The following is a 26,871-nucleotide window of genomic DNA, read 5'->3' on the forward strand; positions in this document are numbered from 1 at the left end:
CTGTGCACCTTGCTGGTGACTGGGGTAGTGTGTGGGGGCGGGGGTTTCTGTGCACCTTGCTGGTGACTGGGGTAGTGTGTGGGGGCGGGGGTTTCTGTGCACCTTGCTGGTGACTGGGGTAGTGTGTGGGGGCGGGGGTTTCTGTGCACCTTGCTGGTGACTGGGGTAGTGTGTGGGGGCGGGGGTTTCTGTGCACCTTGCTGGTGACTGGGGTAGTGTGTGGGGGCGGGGGTTTCTGTGCACCTTGCTGGTGACTGGGGTAGTGTGTGGGGCCGGGGGTTTCTGTGCACCATTGCTGGTGACTGGGGTAGTGTGTGGTGGCAGGGGTTTCTGTGCACCTTGCTGGTGACTGGGGTAGTGTGTGGGGGCGGGGGTTTCTGTGCACCTTGCTGGTGACTGGGGTAGTGTGTGGGGGCGGGGGTTTCTGTGCACCTTGCTGGTGACTGGGGTAGTGTGTGGGGGCGGGGGTTTCTGTGCACCTTGCTGGTGACTGGGGTAGTGTGTGGGGGCGGGGGTTTCTGTGCACCTTGCTGGTGACTGGGGTAGTGTGTGGGGGCGGGGGTTTCTGTGCACCTTGCTGCTGACTGGGTTAGTGTGTGGGGGCGGGGGTTTCTGTGCACCTTGCTGGTGACTGGGGTAGTGTGTGGGGGCGGGGGTTTCTGTGCACCTTTCTGGTGACTGGGGTAGTGTGTGGGGGCAGGGGTTTCTGTGCACCTTTCTGGTGACTGGGGTAGTGTGTGGGGGCGGGGGTTTCTGTGCACCTTGGTGGTGACTGGGGTAGTGTGTGGGGGCAGGGGTTTCTGTGCACCTTTCTGGTGACTGGGGTAGTGTGTGGGGGCGGGGGTTTCTGTGCACCATTGGTGGTGACTGGGGTAGTGTGTGGGGGCAGGGGTTTCTGTGCACCTTTCTGGTGACTGGGGTAGTGTGTGGGGGCGGGGGTTTCTGTGCACCATTGGTGGTGACTGGGTTAGTGTGTGGGGCCGGGGGTTTCTGTGCACCTTTCTGGTGACTGGGGTAGTGTGTGGGGGCGGGGGTTTCTGTGCACCTTTCTGGTGACTGGGGTAGTGTGTGGGGGCGGGGGTTTCTGTGCACCTTGCTGGTGACTGGGGTAGTGTGTGGGGGCGGGGGTTTCTGTGCACCTTTCTGGTGACTGGGGTAGTGTGTGGGGGCGGGGGTTTCTGTGCACCTTGCTGGTGACTGGGGTAGTGTGTGGGGGCGGGGGTTTCTGTGCACCTTTCTGGTGACTGGGGTAGTGTGTAGGGGCGGGGGTTTCTGTGCACCATTGGTGGTGACTGGGGTAGTATGGTCGTGCAAGCAGTTCTATGGTGGTGACTGGGGTTGTCCGGGGGAGGTGGACTCTGTGCATCCCTGGTGATTACTGGGGTTAAGTGCTCGGGCAGGGGACCTCTTTGCACCCCTGGTGGTTACTAGGAGAGTGTGGCGGGAACGTGGGTTCTGTGCACCCCTTGTGGTAACTGGGGTAGTGTGTAGGGGAGGAGGTTTCTGTGCACCATTGGTGGTGAGTGGGGTAGTGTGCGTGGGGAGGGGGGGGGGCTCTGTGCATCCCTGTTTGTGACTGGGTAGTTTGCTGGGGGAGGGGGCTCCGTGCACCCCTGGTGCTGACTGTTGTAGCGTGCACGGGGAGGACTCTGTACACCCCTGATGGTGACTGGGGTAGTGTGCGGGGGGAGGGAGGTTCTCTGCACCTTTGGTGGTGGCTGGGGTGCTCTGCGGGGGAAGGGGGCTCTGTGCACCCGTGGCTGTGACAGGTAGTGTGAGTGGAGGGGGCTCTGTGCCCCGCTGGTGGTGACTGGCTTATTATGTAGGGGGAGAGGGCTCTGTGCACTCCTGATGCTGACTGGGGTACTATGCGAGAGAAGGGTCCCGTGCACCCCTGGTGGTAACTGGGGTAGTGTGCGGGGGGAGGGGGGCACTGTGCTCCCCAGGTGGTGACTGGGGTAATGTGCAGGGGGAGGGGAGTCCTGTGCACCCCTTGTGGTGACTGGAATTGTGTGCGGTGGGAGGGGGGCTCTGTGGACCCATGTTAGTTACTGGGGTAGTATGCGGGTGGAGGGGGGGGAGGAAACTGTTCACCAGTGGTGGTGACTGGGGTAGTGTGCACGGGAAGGTGGGGTTCTGTGCACCCTTGGTGGTGACTGGGGTAGTATGCGGGGGAGGAGGGTTCTGTGCACCCATGGGGGTGATTGGGGTAGTGTATACGGGAAGGGGGGCTCTCTGTGCACCCCTGGTGGTGACTGGGGTAGTGTGCGGGGGAGAGGGGCTCTGTGTACCCCTGGTGGTGACTGGGGTAGTGTGCGAGAGGGGGGATGGGGGCTCTGTGCACCCCTGGTGGTGACTGGGGTAGCATGTGGGGGAGGAGGGTTCTGTGCACCCATGGGGGTGACTGGGGTAGTGTGCGGGGGAGAGGGGTTCTGTGCACCCCTGGTGGTGACTGGGGTAGTGTGCGGGGGAGAGGGGCTCTGTGCACCCCTGGTGGTGACTGGGGTAGTGTGCGGGGGAGAGGGGTTCTGTGCACCCCTGGTGGTGACTGGGGTAGTGTGCGGGGGAGAGGGGCTCTGTGCACCCCTGGTGGTGACTGGGGTAGTGTGCGGGGGAGAGGGGTTCTGTGCACCCCTGGTGGTGACTGGGGTATTGCGTGGGGGAGAGGGGTTCTGTGCACCCCTGGTGGTGACTGGGGTATTGCGCGGGAGAAGTGGAGTTATCTGCACCCCTGGTAGTGCCTCCGGTAATGTACTGTGGTGGTGGTGGTGGGGGAGGGGGGGAAGTCTGTGCACCCCTGGTGGTGACTTGGGTATTGTGCGAGGGGGAGGGAGCTAGTGCACCCCTGGTGGTGGCTGGGGTAGTATGCGCGGGGAGAAGTGCGTGCATCCCTGGTGGTGACTGGGGTTGCGTACTGTGGTGGGGGGTTCTGTGCACCCCTGTTGATGACCTGGGTAGTGTGTGCTGGGAAGGAGGAGTTCTGTGCACACCTGGTGGTGGCTGGGATAGTTTGTGGGGGGAGGGGGGGTTCTGTGCCCTCATGGTAGTGCCTGGGGTCGTGTGCGAGGGAAAGGGGGCTCTGTGCACCCCTGGTGGTGGCTGGGGTAGTGTGCGGGGGGAGGGGGGCTCTGTGCACCCCTAGGTGGTGGCTGGGGTAGTGTGCGGGGGGAGGGGGGCTCTGTGCACCCCTGGTGGTGGCTGGGGTAGTGTGCTGGGGGGAGGAGGGCTCTGTGCACCCCACCATGCAACTGTCAATAGTCTGTGAGCACGTGCCTGGAAGTGTGTGCGTGCGTTCGTGTGCATGAGTGGGCCGGGGTGAGTGTCATGGAGGCGGGGGCGGGGTGTGTGTGTGTGTGTGTGTGAGTGTGTGTAGCTCCCGGGGTGCGCATGTGTACAGCTCCCCTCTCCACACACACACACACACACACACACACACACACGCTCTTGTACGGCCTCTCATCTCCCCACACACCCTCCACCTACAGCAGGAGAGAGCCCCTTGCACCTGCTATTTCTGCTCCCGGATGAACCCGTGGGGGCCCCAACCTCCTCCCGGGGGCCCCAGAGAGAGAGAGAGAGAGAGAGAGAGAGAGAGAGAGAGAGAGAGACTCTGGGGGCCCCAGCCTCCTCCCCGGGGGCCCCAACACACACCCCAGAGTCGCCCTCAAATGTCGCACAAGACTGGTACCCAGTGAATGACGGTCAGTCATTCATTCAAATGTTTCCTGCTGATTCCCTCATTACCTGGGCTCTGGCGTAACCTCATGACTCATAGATCCATGCGAGATTTGTATGAGTAGCGCCCCGATCATGAGCAGGGGCCGTACATCTTCTTGGAGGAGGAATATGGAAAAAATTGGAGTGGTTTGTCAGACGGCAATGGCTCCCCGTCGACCCTTCCACCCTGAACTGGCCTCACTCCTGCCACACAACATCCCTCATTTTAGCAGCTTCTCCTCACTACACGACTCCCTCACTCTTCCTCACGATGCTTGGAGGTGGTATGCATAGTCCTGAGTGACTACATTTGCGTGTGGCATCTGTAATCACTAGTAAATAATGATTACAAGGAATGAAATTTGGAAGAGGCCTAGTACGGGTGCAAGCGTACGTACGAACAAACGCACATCTGTTATCTTTAGCCTATTCCCGCCCTGCCCGTTATCTTATCTACCTCCTATGAATTTTATATTCACCAGTGGGTGAATCACGACCCGTCCAGGGCGGGGGAGACCGGGGAAGAGTTGCGTGAGTGCGTTGTAAAATGGTTGCGTTGTGTGCGTGGCGGCGTGTGGCAGCGCGTAGTGAGGTGGGGGAGTATGGGATGCCTCAGTGTACGTACGTCTGGTGGGGTGAGGTGTTCGCGAGTCTTACCGGGAAAACGTCATCAATGTGGATGCATATATGGCTTGGTTTTCTAGTATGTCGGGCTTACTGCCAGCACTAGTCCTGGTTCTCGGCGTCCTAACAGGTGAGTCAGGTTGTTGGGTGGTTGGTGGGGAGCGAGGGAAGGGCCCCAAACGATCGAGGACATGGTCGCCCCCCAGCCACCTCACCCCAGCCTTTTTGCCTCTTGCTCAAAAATGGCCGCTCCAGGCTTGTTGTCTAGTGGTCTTCTGACCACGGCCGTACCACACAGGGGTCCCCTGGAACTCCCTGTGGTATCCCTGCCTCACCCTTACCACTGGGGAGCACTGGTTGTACCCAGTGGCAGACCTCACAGACCCCCAGATCCCAGCCCATGAGGAAGGAAGAGTGAGGATGTATGAGTGTGCAGGGGTCTGCCTACGGCCTGGGCCCCTAGTCTTGTAAGGCTACGCACATCCTACTCTCATCCTCCCTCCCTACACTCCCTCCCTCACCCCTCATCCCTCCTTCCCTTATACCTTATATATATATATATATATATATATATATATATATATATATATATATATATATATATATATATTCTTAGTCTAGTAAGACTAGTAGAAATAAAGAACAAACCATAATAGAAGTATAAGGAGCAATACATCGACTGCTGTCGTATTCATTATAGGAATATAAGGATCAGTACTGGAGACAGAAGGGCTCTCGTATTCATTAATAGAATATAAGGAGTAATACAGGAAACTAAGAGTGCTGTCGTGTTCACTGTAGGAGTATGAGGAGCAACGCAGAAGACAAGAAGGGAATCGTATTAATTACAGGAGTATCTGGAGCAAGATAGGAGGGGTATCGTATTAATTGCAGGGATATCAGGAGTAAGGCAGGAGGGGTATCGTATTCATTATCGGAGTATCAGGAGGAAGACAGGAAGGGTATCGTTCATTATGGGGTATCAGGAGGAAGACAAGAGGGGTATCGTTCATTATGGGGTATCAGGAGGAAGACAGGAGGTGTATCGTTTATTGTAGGGGTATCAGGAGGAAGACAGGAGGGGTATCGTTCATTATGGGTGTCTCAGGAGGAAGACAGGAGGGGTATCGTTCATTGTAGGGGTATCAGGAGGAAGACAGGAGGGGTATCGTTCATTGTAGGGGTATCAGGAGGAAGACAGGAGGGGTATCGTTCATTGTAGGGGTATCAGGAGGAAGACAGGAGGGGTATCGTTCATTATGTGTATCAGGAGGAAGACAGGAGGGGTATCGTTCATTGTATGGGTATCAGGAGGAAGACAGGAGGGGTATCGTTTATTGTAGGGGTATCAGGAGGAAGATAGGAGGGGTATCGTTCATTATGGGGGTATCAGGAGGAAGACAGGAGGGGTATCGTTCATTATGGGTGTATCAGGAGGAAGACAGGAGGGGTATCGTTCATTATGGGGGTATCAGGATGAAGACAAGAGGGGTATCGTTCATTATGGGGGTATCAGGAGGAAGACAGGAGGGGTATCGTTCATTATGGGGTATCAGGAGGAAGACAGGAGGGGTATCGTTCATTATATGGGTATCAGGAGGAAGATAGGAGGGGTATCGTTCATTGTAGGGGTATTAGGAGGAAGACAGGAGGGGTATCGTTCATTGTAGGGGTATTAGGAGGAAGACAGGAGGGGTATCGTCACTACAGATACTACATCAAGTACGGGCCCCGTGAGGTAATGATTGAACCACCAGATTGTAATGATGGTTTGGTCGACTTTGGAGGTAATGAAGGGCGATCAGGGTAGCAGGGCGCATTAGTAGGTCCACAGGAAGCAGAGGGGATCAGAAGTGAATGAAGCAGGAGAAACCGCGATAGAAGTGAATGAAAGAGGAGGGATCACGATAGAAGTGAATGAAGCAGGAGGGATCACGAAAGAAGGAAATAAAGCACGAGAGCATGATAGAAGTGATTGAAGCTGATCATGATAGAAGTGAATGAAGGTGGAGGGATCACGATTGAAGAGAATGAAGCAAGAGACCATGATAGAAGTGAATGAAGCAGATCATGATAGAAGTGAATGAAGCAGGAGACATCATGATAGAAGTGAACGAAGATCACGATCGAAGTGAATGAAGAGAAAGATCATGATAGAAGTAAATGAATCAAGAGAGATCATAATAGAAGTGAATGAAGCAGAGATCATGACAAAAGTGAATGAAGCAGGAGAGATCTTGATAGAAGTGAATGAAGGTGGAGAGATCATGATAGAAGTGAATGAAGCAGGAGGGATCATGATAGAAGTGAAGTTGACGGTGTCACAAAAGAAGTGAATGACGTGAAGGAAAGAAGGTGAAGCATGAGATCATGATAGAAGTGAATGAAGCAGGAGGGACCATGATAGAAATGAAGTTGACGGTGTCAAAAGAAGTGAATGAAGTGAAGGAAAGAAGAAGGGGGAAGCATGTGTACATAGCTCTACTCACGCCCCACCTGACTTAGGGTCAATACTGCCTCTTCTCTTGGGTGTTGGGGTGTACTGTCATCTGGGGTTTACTATCATTATCTGGGGTATACTATCATCTGGTGTGTACTGTCATCATCTGGTGTGTACTATCATCATCTGGTGTGTACTGTCATCTGGTGTGTACTATCATCTGGGTTGTACTATCATCATCTGGTGTGTACTGTCATCATCTTGTGTTTACTATCATCGTCTGGGGTGTGCTATCATCATCTGAGGTGTATTATCATCTGGTGTGTACTATCATCATCTAGGGTGTACTGTCATCATCTAGTGTGTACTCTCATCATCTGGGGTGTACTATCATCATCTAAGGTGTACTATCATCTTCTGGGACATATCATTTGGGATGTGCTATCGTCATCTGCGGTGTGCTATCATCCGGGGTGTACTATCATCATCAGGGGTGTACTATCATCATCTAGGGTATACTGTCATCTCGGGTGTACTGTCATCATCTGGGATGTACCATCATCATTTGGGGTGTACTGTCATCTGGGTTGTACTACCATCATCTGGGATGTACCATCATCATCTAGGGGGTACTGTCTGCATCTGGGGTGTGCTGTCATCATCATGGGTGTACTGTCATCATCTGGTGTGTACTATCATCTTCTGGGGTGTATTATAATCTGGTGTGTACTATCATCATCTGGTGTGTCCTGTCATCATCTGGGGTGTACTATCATCATCCAGGGTGTACTATCATCATCTGGGGTGTACTGTCATCATCTGGGGTGTACTAACATCATCTAGGGTGTACTATCATCAGCTAGGGTGTACTATCATCTGGTGTGTACTGTCATCGGCTGGGGTGTACTGGCATCTAGGATGTACTGTCATCATCTAGGGTATACTGTCATCTGGGGTGTACTGTCATCATCTGGGGTGTACTGTCATCATCTATGGTATACTGTCATCTGGAGTGTACTATCATCATCTTGGTTGTACAATCATCATCTGGGGTGTACTATCATCATCTGGTGTGTACTGTCATCATCTGGTGTGTAGTCATCATCTGGTGTGTACTGTCATCATCTGGGGTGTACTATCATCATCTGGGGTGTACTATCATCATCTAGGGTGTACTGCCATCATCTGGGGTGTACAGTCATCATCTAGGGTATACTGTCATCTGGAGTGTACTATCATCATCTTGGTTGTACAATCATCATCTGGGGTGTACTATCATCATCTGGTGTGTACTGTCATCATCTGGTGTGTACTGTCATCTTCTGGGGTGTACTATCATCATCTGGGGTGTACTATCATCATCTAGGGTAGACTGTCATCTGGGGTGTACTATCATCATCTGGGTGTACTATTATCATCTAAGGTGTGTTATCATCATCTGGGGTGTATTATCATCTGGTGTGTGTTATCATCTGGGGTGTACTATCATCATCTGGTGTGTGCTATCATCTTATGGGATGTACATCGTCATCTGCCGTGTATAGTCATCATCTGCTGTGTATTATCATCTGGGGTATATTATCATCGGGGTGTGCTGTCATTATCTGGGTGTACTATCATCACCTGCGGTATGCTATCATCATCTGGGATGTACAATCATCATCTTGGGTGTACTGTCATCATTTCGGTTGTGTTATCATCTGGGCTGTGTTATCATCATCTGGGGTGTACAATCATCATCTGGGGTGTATTGTTATCTGGGTGTAGAATCATCATTTGATGTGTACTAACCATCTGGAGTGTACTCATCCGGGGTGTACTATGATTATCAGGAGTGTATTATCAGCTGGGGTTTACCATCATCAACTAGGGTGTACTATCATCATCTGGGGTGTAATATCACCTGGGGTGTACAGTCATCATCTGGGATGTACCATCATCATTTGGTGTGTACTATAATCCTCTGGGGTGTATTTTCATCATTTGGGATGTACTGTCATCATCCGGGGTGTACTGTAATCATCTGGGGTGCGCTATAATCATCTGGGGTGTACTATCATCTGGGGTGTACTATCATCTGCGGTGATACCATCATCATCTGGGGTGTGCTATTATTATATGGTGTGTATTATCATCTGGGTTGTACCATCATTATCTGGAGTGTACTATCATCATCTGGGGTGTATTATCATCTGGGGTTTACCATCATCTAGGATGTACTGTCATCATCTAGGGTGTACTATCATCATCGGGTGTACCATCATCATCTGGGATATGCTAACATCTAGGTGTAGTCATTGTCTGGGGTGCACTATCATTAGCTGGGGAGTACTATCATCATCTGGGGTGTGCTATCATCATATGGGATGTACTCTCATTAGCTGGGGTATGCTATCATCTGCGATGTGCTATCATCATCTAGGGTGTACTGCATTATCTGGGGTGTACTATCATCATCTGAGGTGCTCTATCATCATCTGGGGCGTGCTGTCATTATCTGGGGTGTACCGTCATCATCTGGGGTGTGCTGTCATCATCTGGTGTGTACTCTCATCATTTGGTGTGTACTGTCATTATCTGGGTTGTACTTTCTTCATCTGGTGTGTACTGTCATCATCTGTGATGTATAATCATCATCTGAGGTCTCCTGTCATCATCTGGGGTGTGCTGTCATTATCTGGGGTTTACTATCATCATCTGGGGTGTGCTATCATCTTCTGAGGTATACTGTCATCATCTAGGGGTTACCATCATCACCTCGGGTGTACTGTCATCAACTGTGGTGTGATATCATCCTCTGGGTTGTACTGTCATTATCTGGGGTATATTATCTTCTGTGGTGTAGTATCATCATCGGGGATGTAACATCATCATCTGGGGTGTGCAGTCATCATCTGGGGTGTACTGTCATTCCCTGGGATGCCCTATCATCATCTGACGTGTCCTATCATCATCTGGAGTGTGCTGTCATCATCTGGGGTGTACTGTTATCATTTGGAGTATACTGTCATTATCTTGGTTGTGCTATCATCATCTGACGTGTACTGTCATCATCTGGAGTGTGCTATCATACTCTGGGGTGTTGGAGTGTACTGTCATTATCTTGAGTGTACTATCATTATCTTTGGTGTACTATCATCATCTGGGGTGTAGTCATCAATACGTGTGTACTATCATTCTCTATGGTGTACTGTCATCATCTGGGAGTGTGCCATCATCATATGGGGTGCACTGTCAGCATATGGGGGTGTACTGTCATCATCTGTTGTGTATTATGATGATTATGATCATCTGATGGTGTACCATCATCACCTGGGGTGTACTATCATAATCTGGGCTGCAGTGTCATCATTTAGTATGTATATTTGGAGTGTATCATGATTTTTGGAGTGTATCATTATGTTTGGAGTGTACCATGATGTATGGAGTGTACCATGTTGTTTGGAGTTTCATGATGTTTAGAGTGTACCATGATGTATGGAATGTACCATGATGTTTGGAGTGTACCATGATGTTTGGAGTGTATCCTAATGTTTGGGGTTTACCATGATGTTAGGGGTGTACCATGATGTTTGGAGTGTATCCTAATGTTTGGAGTGTACCATGATGTTTGGAGTGTATCATGATGTTTGGAGTGCAACATGATTTTTGGAGTATATCATGATGTGGGGAGTGTACCATGATGTTGGGAGTGTACCATCATGTTTGTGATGTGCCATGATATTTGGAGTGCACCATGATGTTTGGAGTGTACCATCATGTTTGTGATGTGCCATGATATTTGGAGTGTACCATGATGTTTGGAGTGTACCATCATGTTTGTGATGTGCCATGATATTTGGAGTGTACCATGATGTTTGGAATTTGCCATGATGTTTGGAGTGTACCAAGACGTTTGGAGTGTAACCAAAATGTTGGCAGTTCAAGAACCCTGGACGTAATCTTGTTGTCACAGTGTAGTGGCATGTTTTCTCTCAGTGTAGTGCCATGTGTTGCCTCAGTGTAGTGCCATGTGTTGCCTCAGTGTAGTGCCACGTGTTGCCACAACGTAGTGGCATGTGTTGCCTCAGTGTAGAGGCATATGTTGCCACATTCTAGTGGCATGTATTACCACAGTGTAGCGCCGTATGTTGCCACAGTATAGAGGCATGTGTGGCCAGTGTAGAGGCATGTGTTGCCACAGTGTAGAGACGTGTTGCCACAGTGTAGTGGCACATGTTGCCACATTATAGAGGCATGTGTTGCCACAGTGTAGTGGCACATGTTGCCACATTATAGAGGCATGTGTTGCCACAGTGTAGTGGCATGTGTTGCCACAGTGTAGTGGCACATGTTGCCACAGTATAGAGACGTGTTGCCACAGTGTAGTGGCACATGTTGCCACAGTATAGAGACGTGTTGCCACAGTGTAGTGGTACATGTTGCCACATTATAGAGGCATGTGTTGCCACAGTGTAGTGGTACATGTTGCCACATTATAGAGGCATGTGTTGCCACAGTGTAGTGGCATGTGTTGCCACAGTGTAGTGGCACGTGTTGCCACAGTGTAGTGGCATGTGTTGCCACAGTGTAGTGGCATGTGTTGCCACAGTGTAGTGGCATGTGTTGCCACAGTGTAGTGGCACGTGTTGCCACAGTGTAGTGGCATGTGTTGCCACAGTGTAGTGGCATGTGTTGCCACAGTGTAGTGGCATGTGTTGCCACAGTGTAGTGGCATGTGTTGCCACATTGTAGTGGCATGTGTTGCCACAGTGTAGTGGCATGTGTTGCCACAGTGTAGTGGCATGTGTTGCCACAGTGTAGTGGCATGTGTGGCCACAGTGTAGTGGCATGTGTTGTCTCAGTGTAGAGGTTTACTGGGCGATGATGGTGTTGTTGGATCATACTGGGCAATGATAATGGTGTTGTTGATCATGCTGGTGACGATTTTGGTGTTGTTCATCATATTTTGGGATGATTGTGGTGTTGATCATACTTGCGGGATGCTTACTGGGTATGATTATGATCATACTGGGATGACTGTTGTGTTTATCATACTGGGAATGATTGTGGTTTGTTGATCATACTGGGGGATGATTGTGGCATTGTTGATCATACTGAGGGATGCTTACTCGGATGATTGCAGCTTTATTAATCATACTGAGAGATGATTATGATACTGGAGGATGCATACTAGGGACGATTGCGATGTGATCATACTGGTGGATGATTGGTGTGTTGATCATACTTGGGGATGCTTATTAGGGATAATTGTGTTGATACTTAGATGATTGTGATGATACTATGATGATTGTGTTGATCACACTGGCGATGATCAGTGTTGATCATACTAGGGATGATTGTGGTGTTGATCATACATGGGAGTATTGCTGTTGATCATACTTGAGATGATCGTAGTGTTGATCATACTGAGGGATGATTGTGTTGATCATAAAGGGATGATTGTGGTGTTGATCATACTCGGGGATGCTCACTGGGAATGGTTGTCGTGTTGTTGATCATAATGGGAGTGCTTACTGGGATGATTATGGTGTTGGTGATCATACTAGGGATGATTGTGGTGTTGATCATATTGGGGATGAATGTGGTGTTGGTGATCATACTGGGGATGATTATGGTGATGATCATACTAGGATGATTGTAGGGTTGTTGATCATACTGGGGGATTATTGTGGTGTTGATCAGACTGGGCATGATTGTGTTGTTGGGCATACTGGGGATGATTGTGGTGTTGGGATGATTGTGGAGTTGATCATGCTGGGGATGATTATGGTGCTGATCATGCTGGGGAATATTTATGGTGTGAATCATACTAGAGTATGATTACTGGTATGATTATGATGATATTACAGGATGCTTACTGATGAATGATTGTAGGGTTGATCATCCTGGGGTATCCTTACTGGGAGTGATTTTTTTTTATCATACTGGGAAGATTGTGGTGTTAATCATATTGAGGACTGCTTACCAGGAATGATTATGGTGTTGATCTTTCTGTGGTATGATTACTGGGGATGATTGGTGTTTATCATAGTAGGGGATGATTGTAATGTTGATCATACTTGGGGATGCTTACTAGAATGATTGTGGTTTTGATCATATCGGGGATGCTTGCTTGGGATGATTGTGGTGTTAATCATACTGGGCGATGGTTACTGAGGATTTTTGTGATCTTACTGTGGATGATTGTGTTGTTGATCATACTGGGGAATGATTGCGGTGTTGTTAATCATACTGGGGAATGATTGTGTTTATCAGACTGGGGCATGATTGTGTTGATCTTACTTGGGATGATTGTGGTGTTGATCATACTGGGAATGATTATGGTGTTCATACTGGGAATGATTGTGTGGATCATACTTGGGGATGATTATGGTGTTGATCATACTGGGATGAATGTTGTTGGTCGTACTAGAGGATGAATGTGGTGTTGTTTATCATACTGAGGAATGCTTTCTGGGAACGATTTTGACTTGATCATTCTGGGGATGATTGGTGATCATACTGGGATGCTTACTGGGATGATTGTGATGTTGCTCATACTGGGGGATGCTTACTGGGATGATTGTGATGTTGCTCATACTGGGGGATGCTTACTGGGGATGATTGTGGTGTTGTTGATCGTGCTGGGGGTTGCTTACTGGGGATGATTGTGGTGTTGATCATACTGGGGATGCTTGCTGGGGTGATTCTGGTATTGGTAATCATACTTCGGGTGATTGTGGTGTTGATCATACTGGGGAATAATTGTGGTGTTGATCATTGAGGAGTGCGTACTTCGGAATGATTTTGGTGTCAATCATACTGAGGGATTGTTATGTTAATTATTCTGGGGAATGATTTTGGTGTTGTTCATACTGGGAATGATTGTGGTGTTGATCACACTGGGGGATGCTTGCTTGGGATGATTGTGGTACTGTTGATCATACCGGGATGCTTACTTGGGATGATTGTGGTGTTGAACGTACTGGGGAATGTTTTTGATCATATTATACTGGGGCACGCTTACTGGGGATGACTGTCGTGTTACTGATATACTGGGGATGATTGTGGTGTCGATCATAATGGGGATGATTGTAGTGTTATTGGTCATACTGGGGATGATTGTGGTGTCGATCATACTGGGGATGATTGTAGTGTTATTGGTCATACTGGGGATGATTGTGGTGTCGATCATACTGGGGATGATTGTAGTGTTATTGGTCATACTGGGGATGATTGGGTGTCGATCATACTGGGGATGATTGTAGTGTTATTGGTCATACTGGGGATGATTGTGGTGTCGATCATACTGGGGATGATTGTAGTGTTATTGGTCAACTGGGGATGATTGTGGTGTCGATCATACTGGGGATGATTGTAGTGTTATTGGTCATACTGGGGATGATTGTGGTGTCGATCATACTGGGAGTGATTGTAGTGTTATTGGTCAACTGGGGATGATTGTGGTGTCGATCATACTGGGGATGATTGTAGTGTTATTGGTCATACTGGGGATGATTGTGGTGTCGATCATACTGGGGATGATTGTAGTGTTATTGGTCATACTGGGGATGATTGTGGTGTCGATCATACTTGGGATGCTTGTGTTGTTATATTTGGGGGATGATTGTGGTGCTTTTGATCATACTGGGGATGCTTTTTCTGTTGTTGATCATATTGGGATGATTGTGTTGTTGATCACACTGGGATGATCATGATGTTGACCATACTAGGGAATGATTGTGGTGTTGATCATGCTGGGGATGATTGTGATGATGATACTGTGGGATGATTTTGGTGTTGTTGACCATACTGGGGAATGATTGTGATGTTATTGATCATACTGTGGGATGCTTGTGTTGTTATTGATCATACTGGGGATGATTGTTGTGTTTTTGATCATAATGGGGGATAATTGTTGTGTTGTTGATCATACTGGGGATGATTGTGGTGTTGATCATACTGGGGATGATTTTGTTGATCGTACCGATGGATGCTTACTGGGGATGATTATGGAGTTGCTGATCATACTGGCGATTTTTGTGGTGTTGATCATGCTGGGGATGATTGTTGTGTTGTTGATCATACTGGGGATAATTATGGTGTTGATCATACTGGGATGATTGTGTTGTTGATCATACTGGGGATAATTATGGTGTTGATCATACTGGGGATGATTGTGGTGTTGATCATAGTGGGGATGATTGTAGTGTTGATCATACTGGGGATCATTGTGGTGTTGTTGATCATTCTTTGGATGATTGCGGTGTATATTATTCTGGTGGATGCTTACTGGGAGTGATTGTGGGGTTCTTGATCATATTCCGAGATGATTGTGGTGTTGCTGATCATACTGGCGATGATGGTAGTGTTTTGATCATACCAGGGATGATTGTGGTGTTGATCACACTGACGATAATGGTAGTGCTTTGATCATACCTGGGATGATTGTGGTATTGATCATACTGAGAGATGCTTTTTTTCTTTAGTGTTGTAGATCCTTCATGATCATAGATTACTGGGGATGATAATGAGATATGATGACTCAGTGAGCCAAGGTCATGACCACATCTTATACAGATGATAAGGTCATGACCTCATCTTATGCAGATGATAAGGTCATGACCACATCTTATACAGATGATAAGGTCATGACCACATCTTATACATAAGATCATAACCACATCTTATACTGGTAATAAGGTCATGACCATCTTATACAGGTAATAAGGTCCTGGCCACGTACAGATAATAAGGTCATGACCACATCTTATACAGATAATAAGGTCATGACCACATCTTATACAGATAATAAGGTCATGACCACATCTTATACAGATGATAAGGTCATGACCACATCTTATACAGATGATAAGGTCATGACCACATCTTATACAGATGATAAGGTCATGACCACATCTTATACAGATAATGTCATGACCACATCTTATACAGATGATAAGGTCATGACCACGCCTTATACAGATGATAAGTTCATGATCACATCTTATAAAGATGATAAGGTCATGACCATATCTTATAAAGATGATAATCATATGCAGATGATAGGTAATAACCACTTTTGAAGGTGCAGTGAACCCCTCTCTCATTTTCGTCACTCGCACCTCATACCCCCTCTGTCACTTGCGCGTAACACCCTCACTGTTAGTGTCGCACCTCACACCCCCACTGTCACTCTCGCTTCTCACACCTCCAATGTCACTCTTGCACCTCATACTCCATCTGTCACTCGCACCTCTCACCCTCATTGTCACTCGCACCTCTCACCCTCACTGTCACTCTTGCACCTCACACCACCTCCACTGTCACTCCTGCATCTCACGTTCCTACAGTCATTCTTACACCTCACACCCCCCACTGTCACTCGCACCTCACACCACCACTGTCACTCGCACCTCACACCACCACTGTCACTCGCACATCTCACACCGCCACTGTCACTCGTACCTCACACTCCCACTGTAAATCTCGCATCTCTCACCCCCACTAGCATTTGCACCTCTCACCCACACTGTTACTCTGGCACATTTCACCCTCAGTCACTCGCACCTCACACCCCCTCTGTCACTCTCGCATCTAAAACCTCCATTGTCACTCTTGCACCTCACATCCCCACTCACTCGCACTTCACACGCCCACTGTCACTCTCGTACTTCACACCCCCACTGTCACTCGCACCTCACATCCCCATAGTCATTTGTACCTCACACCCCCATTATCACTTTTGCATTTCACACCATCACTGCTACTCTCGCACCTCACACCGCCGCTGTCACTCGCACCTCACACCCCACCGTCGCACATCACACCCCCACTCTCACTCGCATCACTCTCGCACCTCACACCCACACTGTCCCTCTCGCATCTCCCACCTCCTCTGTCACTCTTGTACCTCACACCCCCACTGTCATTCTCGCACCTCACATCGCCATTGTCACTCGCACCTCACACTCCACTGTCACTCGCACATCACACCCCCACTTTCTCGCATCTCACACCTCCACTGTCACTCGCACTTCTCACCCACACTGTCACTCTCGCACCTCCCACCTCCACTGTCATTCTTACACCTCACACCCCCACTGTCATTCTCGCACCTCACACTCCACTGTCACTCGCACCTCACACTCCACTGTCACTGTCGCACATCACACCCCCACTGTCACTCTCGCACCTCACATCGCCATTGTCACTCGCACCTCACACTCCACTGTCACTGTCGCACATCACACCCCCACTCTCTTGCATCTCGCACCTCTCACACACACTGTCACTTGCACCTCTCACCCCCCACTGTCACTCTTGCACCTCAAACCCCCAGTCCCTCGCACCTCTCACCGCTACTGTCAATCTTGCATCTCACACCTCCGCTATCACTATTACACCTCACATCTCCAACACTATCACTCTCGCACCTCACACCCCCACTATCACTCTTGCACCTCACACCTTCTCTGTCACTCGCACTTCACACCCCCACTGTCACTTGCACCTCACACCCCTACTGTCACTCTCGCGCCTCACACCCCCATTGTCATTCTTGCACTTCACACATTCACTGTCACTCGCACCTCACACCCCCTTTGTGGTATATGAGTAAAGATGTAATACTGGGGACTGTCAGCCTCACCACATAAACTACATTGGACACCCTGAGCCGCCGCCTCTCGCTCCACTTATAAGAAGATGGAATCAAAGATCATGAACAAAAGCATGGAACGAGGCTAACGAGGGAGATTATAGTGAATAACACCAAAACCATTACACGTTGCAGTGATCCGTGGAAACTACAGATATTAGAAGCCATTCACATTAGAGAGAAAGCACTTATCATCAACATCCAGACAAACATGACCACCGCCATACAGCTCTTTGATGGCCAGCCAATACCACGTAGACCTAACGACGTTTTAGACCAGGTGGAACACGTCATTGACTCGCCACAAGCTACCGAGAGACTCAGATGAGCCCAACCTGACCTCAGCGCCACAGCCGGACAACAACGGTCTCGCGTAGCCCAACTTAGTGTATATATCGTTGGTCTTCGTACATTCCTACCTCATTTAATATTGTTCTTTTGTGTTTCCTTTTCTGTAGATTTTTATATATTTCTGTTTCCATATTTTGTGTTTAGATTGTAACTTATACTACATTTCATGATATTGTTAATTTGTTTCGCTTACTTTCATGTGCTATGGACTGTGTTTTTTCGAGTGTGTTTATGTTTCATATTTTGTCGCAGATTATTTCTTTTTTTGTAGATTCCTGATGATGCCTTTGTGAAGGCGAAAGCTTGATTGAAATAAAATGCATAACTTTGGACAACTGGTGTTTGAGCAGCCACTTAATGGTAGAATGATACTGAGATCATAAGAAAGAAGACTGATAACGCTGAATATTTTGTCGTATTCAGTTTTATGTGCATTAAAGAAAACGGTGTTTCACATTTCTCTGCCATGTTCCCCTGCTCTCAATGTTCAACACAGTGTACCTTTCATGTACTCATCCCTCTGTAATGTACCGTTCATTCAGTGACCACGTTGAATATACCAACTGGCATGACAGACATGGAAGACTTTGTAAAATACTTCCTCTGAAATCCAAAGGTGCCATATGGACGACAAGAGAGAACACCTTAAACATGTACCACCAGAAACAGCATGGGATGCACGGTAGACAAGTTCAAGAGTGCATTGGACAAGTACCTACAAAGTGTACCACACCAGCCAGGCTGTGGAGGTGAAGACTTCACCAGGTATCCACGAGGGAAAGGTCATTTAACTTATTGAAAATCTCTCTCTCTCTCTCTCTCTCTCTCTCTCTCTCTCTCTCTCTCTCTCTCTCTCTCTCTCTCTCTCTCTCTCTCTCTCTCTCCTGTTCATTTAATGCCAGCTAATCTTCATGTTCAGCTTAACTTTGTATTGTGGGAGCCACTCTGCCTGTAGCAACAGTTTGTTGGATCAGAAGCCTTACAGAGACCCCGCTCAGATGTCGTAGATAAACATCTTCACAACGCTGTGCCCAACCACACACCCAGACTGCTGATGTTCCAGTAATATTTCTTGTAGGTCTTCGAAAAGAAGTTATTCTTGAGGGAATGATGTGGTACGTGTCTTGTAGGTCTTCGAAAAGAAGTTATTCTTGATGGGATGATGTGGTATGTGTTGATTTTAGTGGATGGACTAGATTGCTCATGACGGTGTTAATACCACAGCTACCAGAAGTTTCTCCGTTACATGACCATTATGATACCATTGTTCAAGCTCTGGAAAACAAAGAAAATGATGAACACACACTTTGCAAAAGCATTTGACAAATGTGACCAATGGTGTCATAGCACAGAAAATGGGAAAGATGGGAATAACTGGAAAAATTGGGAGATGGATGTACAACTTGTTGATTAATAGATCACAACACGTAGTTATAACCATGCCATCTCCAGTACCTCCATAGTAAAAAGCTCAGTCCCCCAGGGAAGTGTACTTGCGCCCCTCCTGTTCCTCATACTTCTATGTGACATTAAGGCCCACACGAGCCACAGTTCCATATCATCCTTTGCAGATGATACAAGAATAAGTATGATAATCACATCAATAGAAGATGCCGAAAGGCTACAAAGAGACATAACCCAAGTCTTTAACTGGGCAACCGAGAACAACATGCTTTTCAACGGAGATAAGTTTCAACTCCTCCGGTATGGAGAACATGAAGAAATCAAGAACAACACACACACACACACACACACACACACACACACACACACACACACACACACACGCTATCATAAACCAGATGAATAACGTGAAAGACCTTGGAGTAATAATGTCTAACGACCTAACCTTCAGCGAAGACGACAAAACAACGGTTGTCTCCACCAGAAGGATGGCAGGCTGGATCCTGCGGATCTTGAAGACAAGGGAAGAAATCTACCGATGATATTACTCAAGCCGCGAATTCTTTCACGAAATGAATATTGCTGCGCTCTGACGATCATCCTACAAGGCGGGAGAAATTGCGAATTTAGTGTCCAGAGATGTCTCACAGCCCATATTAATGTGGTCAAGGAACTAAATTATTTATAATGGCTGAAAATGATTTATATCAGGAAAATCCAAAAAGGTATGATTTCCAGCTTACTAATATCTTACTGGCAGGACAGACATGGAAGACTTTGTAAAATACTTCCTCTGAAATCCAAAGGTGCCATATGGACGACAAGAGAGAACACCTTAAACATGCGGCCCGGCGGGCCCTTGCCATCTACCACCAGAAACAGCATGGGATGCACGGTAGACAAGTTCAAGAGTGCATTGGACAAGTACCTACAAAGTGTACCACACCAGCCAGGCTGTGGGGGCCTGAGGGCTGCGGCTTCCAATGTGATGGTTATTAGGATGGGAAGAAGAAGTGGGAGACGCGAAGTGTTCGTTTAAAATGGAAGAGGAGGTTAAATTATGTGCTGGTTTCTGGTGTAAGATTTTTGATGTGTGTGTTGGAGTTTGTGGAAGGTCATAGTGTCTGGGTTATTGAGGCTCCAGTAAGGTGAGTTAGACGTTGTTCACTTGTGTCCATGACTGGAGCCTCGGAACCTGAGTACTCCGAGAACGTCCCAATCCAGATCTCAGATTGTGTATCATCCTGGTCTTCAAGTCTCTGCCATAGTTTCTGAATCCTTCTCTTAGCTAGTAAAGACTGTGTGACGATGTTTTGGAAGTCTGGCTAGTTTGTTTCATGTGTGAAGACTCGAACAGCTTTATCTTGCATTAACGTCAACATGTGTGATTTTCAGGCGAGAAAGATTAGTAGAAGTGATTAACTTATTATTATGACCTTACGTGTGATAACTTATCATGACCTTACGTGTATTAACTTATCATCATGACCTTACGTGTAATAACTTATCATCTTGACCTTACGTGTGATAACGTATCATCATGACCTTACGTGTGATAACGTATCATCATGAACTTACGTGTGATAACTGATCATCATGACCTTACGTGTGATAACTTATCATCGTGACCTTACGTGTGATAACTTATCATCGTGACCTTACGTGTAATAACTTATCATAATGACATTACGTGTGATAACTTATCATGACCTTACGTGTAATAACTTATCATAATGACCTTACGTGTGATGACTCATCATCATGACCTTACGTGTAATAACTTATCATTATGACCTTACGTTGGATAACTTATCATGACCTTACGTGTAATAACTTATCATCGTGACCTTACGTGTAATAACTTATCATCATGACCTTACGTGTAATAACTTATATCATGACCTTACGTGTAATAACTTATCATCGTGACCTTACGTGTAATAACTTATCATCGTGACCTTACGTGTAATAACTTATCATCATGACCTTACGTGTAATAACTTAATATCATGACCTTACGTGTAATAACTTATTATCGTGACCTTACGTGTAATAACTTATCATTATGACCTTACGTTGGATAACTTATCATGACCTTACGTGTAATAACTTATCATCATGACCTTACGTGTAATAACTTATCATCGTGACCTTACGTGTAATAACTTATCATCATGACCTTACGTGTAATAACTTATCATCGTGACCTTACGTGTAATAACTTATCATCGTGACCTTACGTGTGATAACTTATCATCATGACCTTACGTGTAATAACTTATCATCGTGACCTTACGTGTAATAACTTATCATCATGACCTTACGTGTAATAACTTATCATCATGACCGTATGTGTAATAACTTATCATGACCTTACGTATAATTATCATAATGCCCTTACTTGTGATAACTTATAATGACCTTACTTGTAATAACATATCATCATGACCTTACTTGTGATAACAATCATAATGACCTTACTTGTGATAACTTATCCTCATGACCTTACGTGTAATAACTTATCATCATGACCTTACGTGTAATAACTTATCATCATGACCTTACGTGTAATAACTTATCATCATGACCTTACGTGTAATAACTTATCATCATGACCTTACGTGTAATAACTTATCATCGTGACCTTACGTGTAATAACTTATCATCATGACCTTACGTGTAATAACTTATCATCATGACCTTACGTGTAATAACTTATCATCATGACCTTACGTGTAATAACTTATCATGACCTTACGTGTAATAACTTATCATCATGACCTTACGTGTAATAACTTATCATCATGACCTTACGTGTAATAACTTATCATCATGACCTTACGTGTAATAACTTATCATCATGACCTTACGTGTAATAACTTATCATCATGACCTTACGTGTAATAACTTATCATCATGACCTTACGTGTAATAACTTATCATCATGACCTTACGTGTAATAACTTATCATCATGACCTTACGTGTAATAACTTATCATCATGACCTTACGTGTAATAACTTATCATCATGACCTTACGTGTAATAACTTATCATCATGACCTTACGTGTAATAACTTATCATCATGACCTTACGTGTAATAACTTATCATCATGACCTTACGTGTAATAACTTATCATCATGACCTTACGTGTAATAACTTATCATCATGACCTTACGTGTAATAACTTATCATCATGACCTTACGTGTAATAACTTATCATCATGACCTTACGTGTAATAACTTATCATCATGACCTTACGTGTAATAACTTATCATCATGACCTTACGTGTAATAACTTATCATCATGACCTTACGTGTAATAACTTATCATCATGACCTTACGTGTAATAACTTATCATCATGACCTTACGTGTAATAACTTATCATCATGACCTTACGTGTAATAACTTATCATCATGACCTTACGTGTAATAACTTATCATCATGACCTTACGTGTAATAACTTATCATCATGACCTTACGTGTAATAACTTATCATCGTGACCTTACGTGTAATAACTTATCATCATGACCTTACGTGTAATAACTTATCATCATGACCTTACGTGTAATAACTTATCATCATGACCTTACGTGTAATAACTTATCATCATGACCTTACGTGTAATGTGTAATAACTTATCATCATGACCTTACGTGTAATAACTAATCATCATGACCTTACGTGTAATAACTTATCATCATGGACCTTACGTGTAATAACTTATCATCATTGACCTTACGTGTAATAACTTATATCATGACCTTACGTGTAATAACATATCATCATGTCCTTACGTGTAATAACTTATCATCGTGACCTTACGTGTAATAACTTATCATCATGACCTTACGTGTAATAACTTATCATCATGACCTTACGTGTAATAACTTATCATCATGACCTTACGTGTAATAACTTATCATCATGACCTTACGTGTAATAACTTATCATCGTGACCTTACGTGTAATGGTTTGTTTTTCTGTCCAGTGCCACATTCGTCATAGTCTGGTAAGATCGTTTTTCCTTGTGTCGACATGATTTTCATGGGATTAAATCCTTTGATGAAGTTACTGTGTGACCCAGGGTTATATCATACCTCATGTTGTTAATGTGTGACCCAGGGTTATGTCATACCTCATGTTGTTAGTGTGTGACCCAGGGTTATATCATACCTCATGTTAGTGTGTGACCCAGGGTTATATCATACCTCATGTTGTTAGTGTGTGACCCAGGGTTATATCATACCTCATGTTGTTAGTGTGTGACCCAGGGTTATATCCTACCTCATGTTGTTAGTGTGTGACCCAGGGTTATATCATACCTCATGTTGTTAGTGTGTGACCCAGGGTTATATCATACCTCATGTTGTTAGTGTGTGACCCAGGGTTATATCATACCTCATGTTGTTAGTGTGTGACCCAGGGTTATATCATACCTCATGTTGTTAGTGTGTGACCCAGGGTTATATCATACCTCATGTTGTTAGTGTGTGACCCAGGGTTATATCATACCTCATGTTGTTAGTGTGTGACCCAGGGTTATATCATACCTCATGTTGTTAGTGTGTGACCCAGGGTTATATCATACCTCATGTTGTTAGTGTGTGACCCAGGGTTATATCATACCTCATGTTGTTAGTGTGTGACCCAGGGTTATATCATACCTCATGTTGTTAGTGTGTGACCCAGGGTTATATCATACCTCATGTTGTTAGTGTGTGACCCAGGGTTATATCATACCTCATGTTGTTAGTGTGTGACCCAGGGTTATATCATACCTCATGTTGTTAGTGTGACCCAGGGTTATATCATACCTCATGTTAGTGTGTGACCAGGTTATATCATACCTTCATGTTAGTGTGTGACCCAAGGGTATATCATACCTCATGTTAGTGTGTGACCCAGGGTTATATCATACCTCATGTTAGTGTGTGACCAGGTTATATCATACCCATGTTAGTGTGTGACCCAGGTTATATCATACCTCATGTTGTTAGTGTGTGACCCAGGGTTATAGTCATCCTCATGTTGTTAGTGTGTGACCCAGTGTTTATCATACCTCATGTTGTTAGTGTGTGACCCAGGGTTATCATACCTCATGTTGGTAGTGTGTGACCCAGGTTATATCATACCTCATGTTGTTAGTGGTGTGACCCAGGTTATATCATACCTCATGTTGTTAGTGTGTGACCCAGGGTTATATCATACCTCATGTTGTTAGTGTGTGACCCAGGTTTATATCATACCTCATGTTGTTAGTGTGTGACCCAGGGTTATATCATACCTCATGTTGTTAGTGTGTGACCCAGGGTTATATCATACCTCATGTTGTTAGTGTGTGACCCAGGGTTATATCATACCTCATGTTAGTGTGTTGACCCAGGGTTAGATCATACCTCATGTTAGTGTGTGACCCAGGGTATGTCATACCTCAGTTGTTATGTGTGTTACCCAGTGTTATTCAGACATCAATGTTGTTAGTGTGTGGACCCAGGTTATATACCTCATGTTGTTAGTGTGTGACCCTGAGGTTACTATCATACCTATTGTGTTAGTGTGTGACCCAGGGTTATATCATACCTTGTTGTTTGTGTGTGACCAGGGTTATTTCATACCTCATGTTGTTAGTGTGTGTCCCAGGTTAGTAATATACCTCATGTTGTTAGTGTGTGGACCCAGGGTGATATCATACCTCATGTTGTAGTGTGGTGACCCAGGGTTATGTCATCTCATGTTGTTAGGTGTGGACACCCAGTGTTATATCAGATCCTCATGTTGTTAGTGGTGTGACCCAGGTTGATATACCTCATGTTGTGAGTGTGGTGACCCAGAGTTACATCAGTACCTCATGTTGTTAGGTGTGTGACCAGGATTATATCATACCTCTTGTGTTGGGAGTGTGTGACCAAGGGTTATATCATACCTCATGTGTGTTAGTGGTGTGCCCAGGGTTAGTATCATACTCTTGTTTAGTGTGTGACCCAGGGTTAGAGCATACCTCAGTGTTAGTGTGTGACCCAGGGTTATATCATACCTCATGTTAGTGTGTGACCCAGGATTATATCATACCTCATGTTGTTAGTGTGTGACCCAGGGTTATATCATACCTCATGTTGTTAGTGTGTGACCCAGGGTTATATCATACCTCATGTTAGTGTGTGACCCAGGGTTATATCATACCTCATGTTGTTAGTGTGTGACCCAGGGTTATATCATACCTCATGTTGTTAGTGTGTGACCCAGGGTTATATCATACCTCATGTTAGTGTGTGACCCAGGGTTATATCATACCTCATGTTGTTAGTGTGTGACCCAGGGTTAATATCATACCTCATGTTGTTAGTGTGTGACCCAGGGTTATATCATACCCTCATGTTGTTAGTGTGTGACCCAGGGTTATATCATACCTCATATTGTTAGTGTGTGACCCAGGGTTATATCATACCTCATGTGTTAGTGTGTGACCCAGGGTTATATCATACCTCATGTTGTTAGTGTGTGACCCAGGGTTATATCATACCTCATGTTGTTAGTGTGTGACCCAGGGTTATATCATACCTCATGTTGTTAGTGTGTGACCCAGGGTTATATCATGCCTCATGTTGTTAGTGTGTGACCCAGGGTTATATCATACCTCATGTTGTTAGTGTGTGACCCAGGGTTATATAATACCTCATGTTGTTAGTGTGTGACCTAGGGTTATTTCATACCCCATGTTAGTGTGTGAGCCAGGGTTATATCATACCCCATGTTGTTAGTGTGTGACCCATAGTTATATCATACCTCATGTTAGTGTGTGACCCAGGGTTATATCATACCTCATGTTGTTAGTGTGTGACCCAGGGTTATATCATACCTGATGTTTGTGTGTGACCAAGGTTTATATCATACCTCATGTTGCTAGTGTGTGACCTAGGGTTATATCATACCTCATGTTGTTAGTGTGTGACCCAGGGTTATATCATGCCTCATGTTAGTGTGTGACCCAGGGTTATATCATACCTCATGTTGTTAGTGTGTGACCCAGGGTTATACCATACCTCATGTTGTTAGTGTGTGACCCAGGGTTATATCATACCTCATGTTAGTGTGTGACCTAGGGTTATATCATACCTCATGTTAGTGTGACCCAGGATTATATCATACCTCACGTTGTTAGTGTGTGACCCAGGGTTATATCATACCTTGTGTTGTTAGTGTGTGACCCAGGGTTATATCATACCCCCCGTTGTTAGTGTGTGACCAAGGGTTATATCATACCTCATGTTGCTAGTGTGTGACCCAGGGTTATATCATACCTCATGTTGTTAATGTGTGACCCAGGGTTATGTCATACCTCATGTTGTTAGTGTGTGACCCAGGGTTATGTCATACCTCATGTTGTTAGTGTGTGACCCAGGGTTATATCATACCTCATGTTGTTAGTGTGTGACCCAGGGTTATATCATACCTCATGTTGTTAGTGTGTGACCCAGGGTTATATCATACCTCATGTTGTTAGTGTGTGACCCAGGGTTATATCATGCCTCATCAACAGTTGTTTACCTGGTCAACAGTGATGTACTCTAGTTGTTTACCTGGTCAACAGTGATGTACTGTAGTTGTTTACCTGGTCATGTGATATACTGTAGTTGTTTACCTTGTCAACAGTGATATACTGTAGTTGTTTACCTGGTCATGTGATA

At 45.8% G+C, this 26,871-nt stretch overlaps 1 protein-coding gene across 1 annotated transcript in view; it reads left to right on the forward strand.

The window, feature by feature from the left end:
- The first annotated feature begins 4,323 nt into the window (after positions 1 to 4,323).
- LOC139764751 (protogenin-like) overlaps positions 4,324 to 26,871 on the forward strand; it is a 1,310,239-nt gene continuing 1,287,691 nt past the window's right edge. Inside the window, exon 1 of the mRNA XM_071691615.1 lies at positions 4,324 to 4,471. Coding sequence (XP_071547716.1) covers positions 4,405 to 4,471 — 67 coding nt within the window. The 5' untranslated portion in view covers positions 4,324 to 4,404. The remainder of the gene's footprint in view (positions 4,472 to 26,871) is intronic.

This window comes from Panulirus ornatus, chromosome 51 (assembly GCF_036320965.1).
Source record: "Panulirus ornatus isolate Po-2019 chromosome 51, ASM3632096v1, whole genome shotgun sequence".
Classification (NCBI taxonomy): domain Eukaryota; kingdom Metazoa; phylum Arthropoda; class Malacostraca; order Decapoda; family Palinuridae; genus Panulirus; species Panulirus ornatus.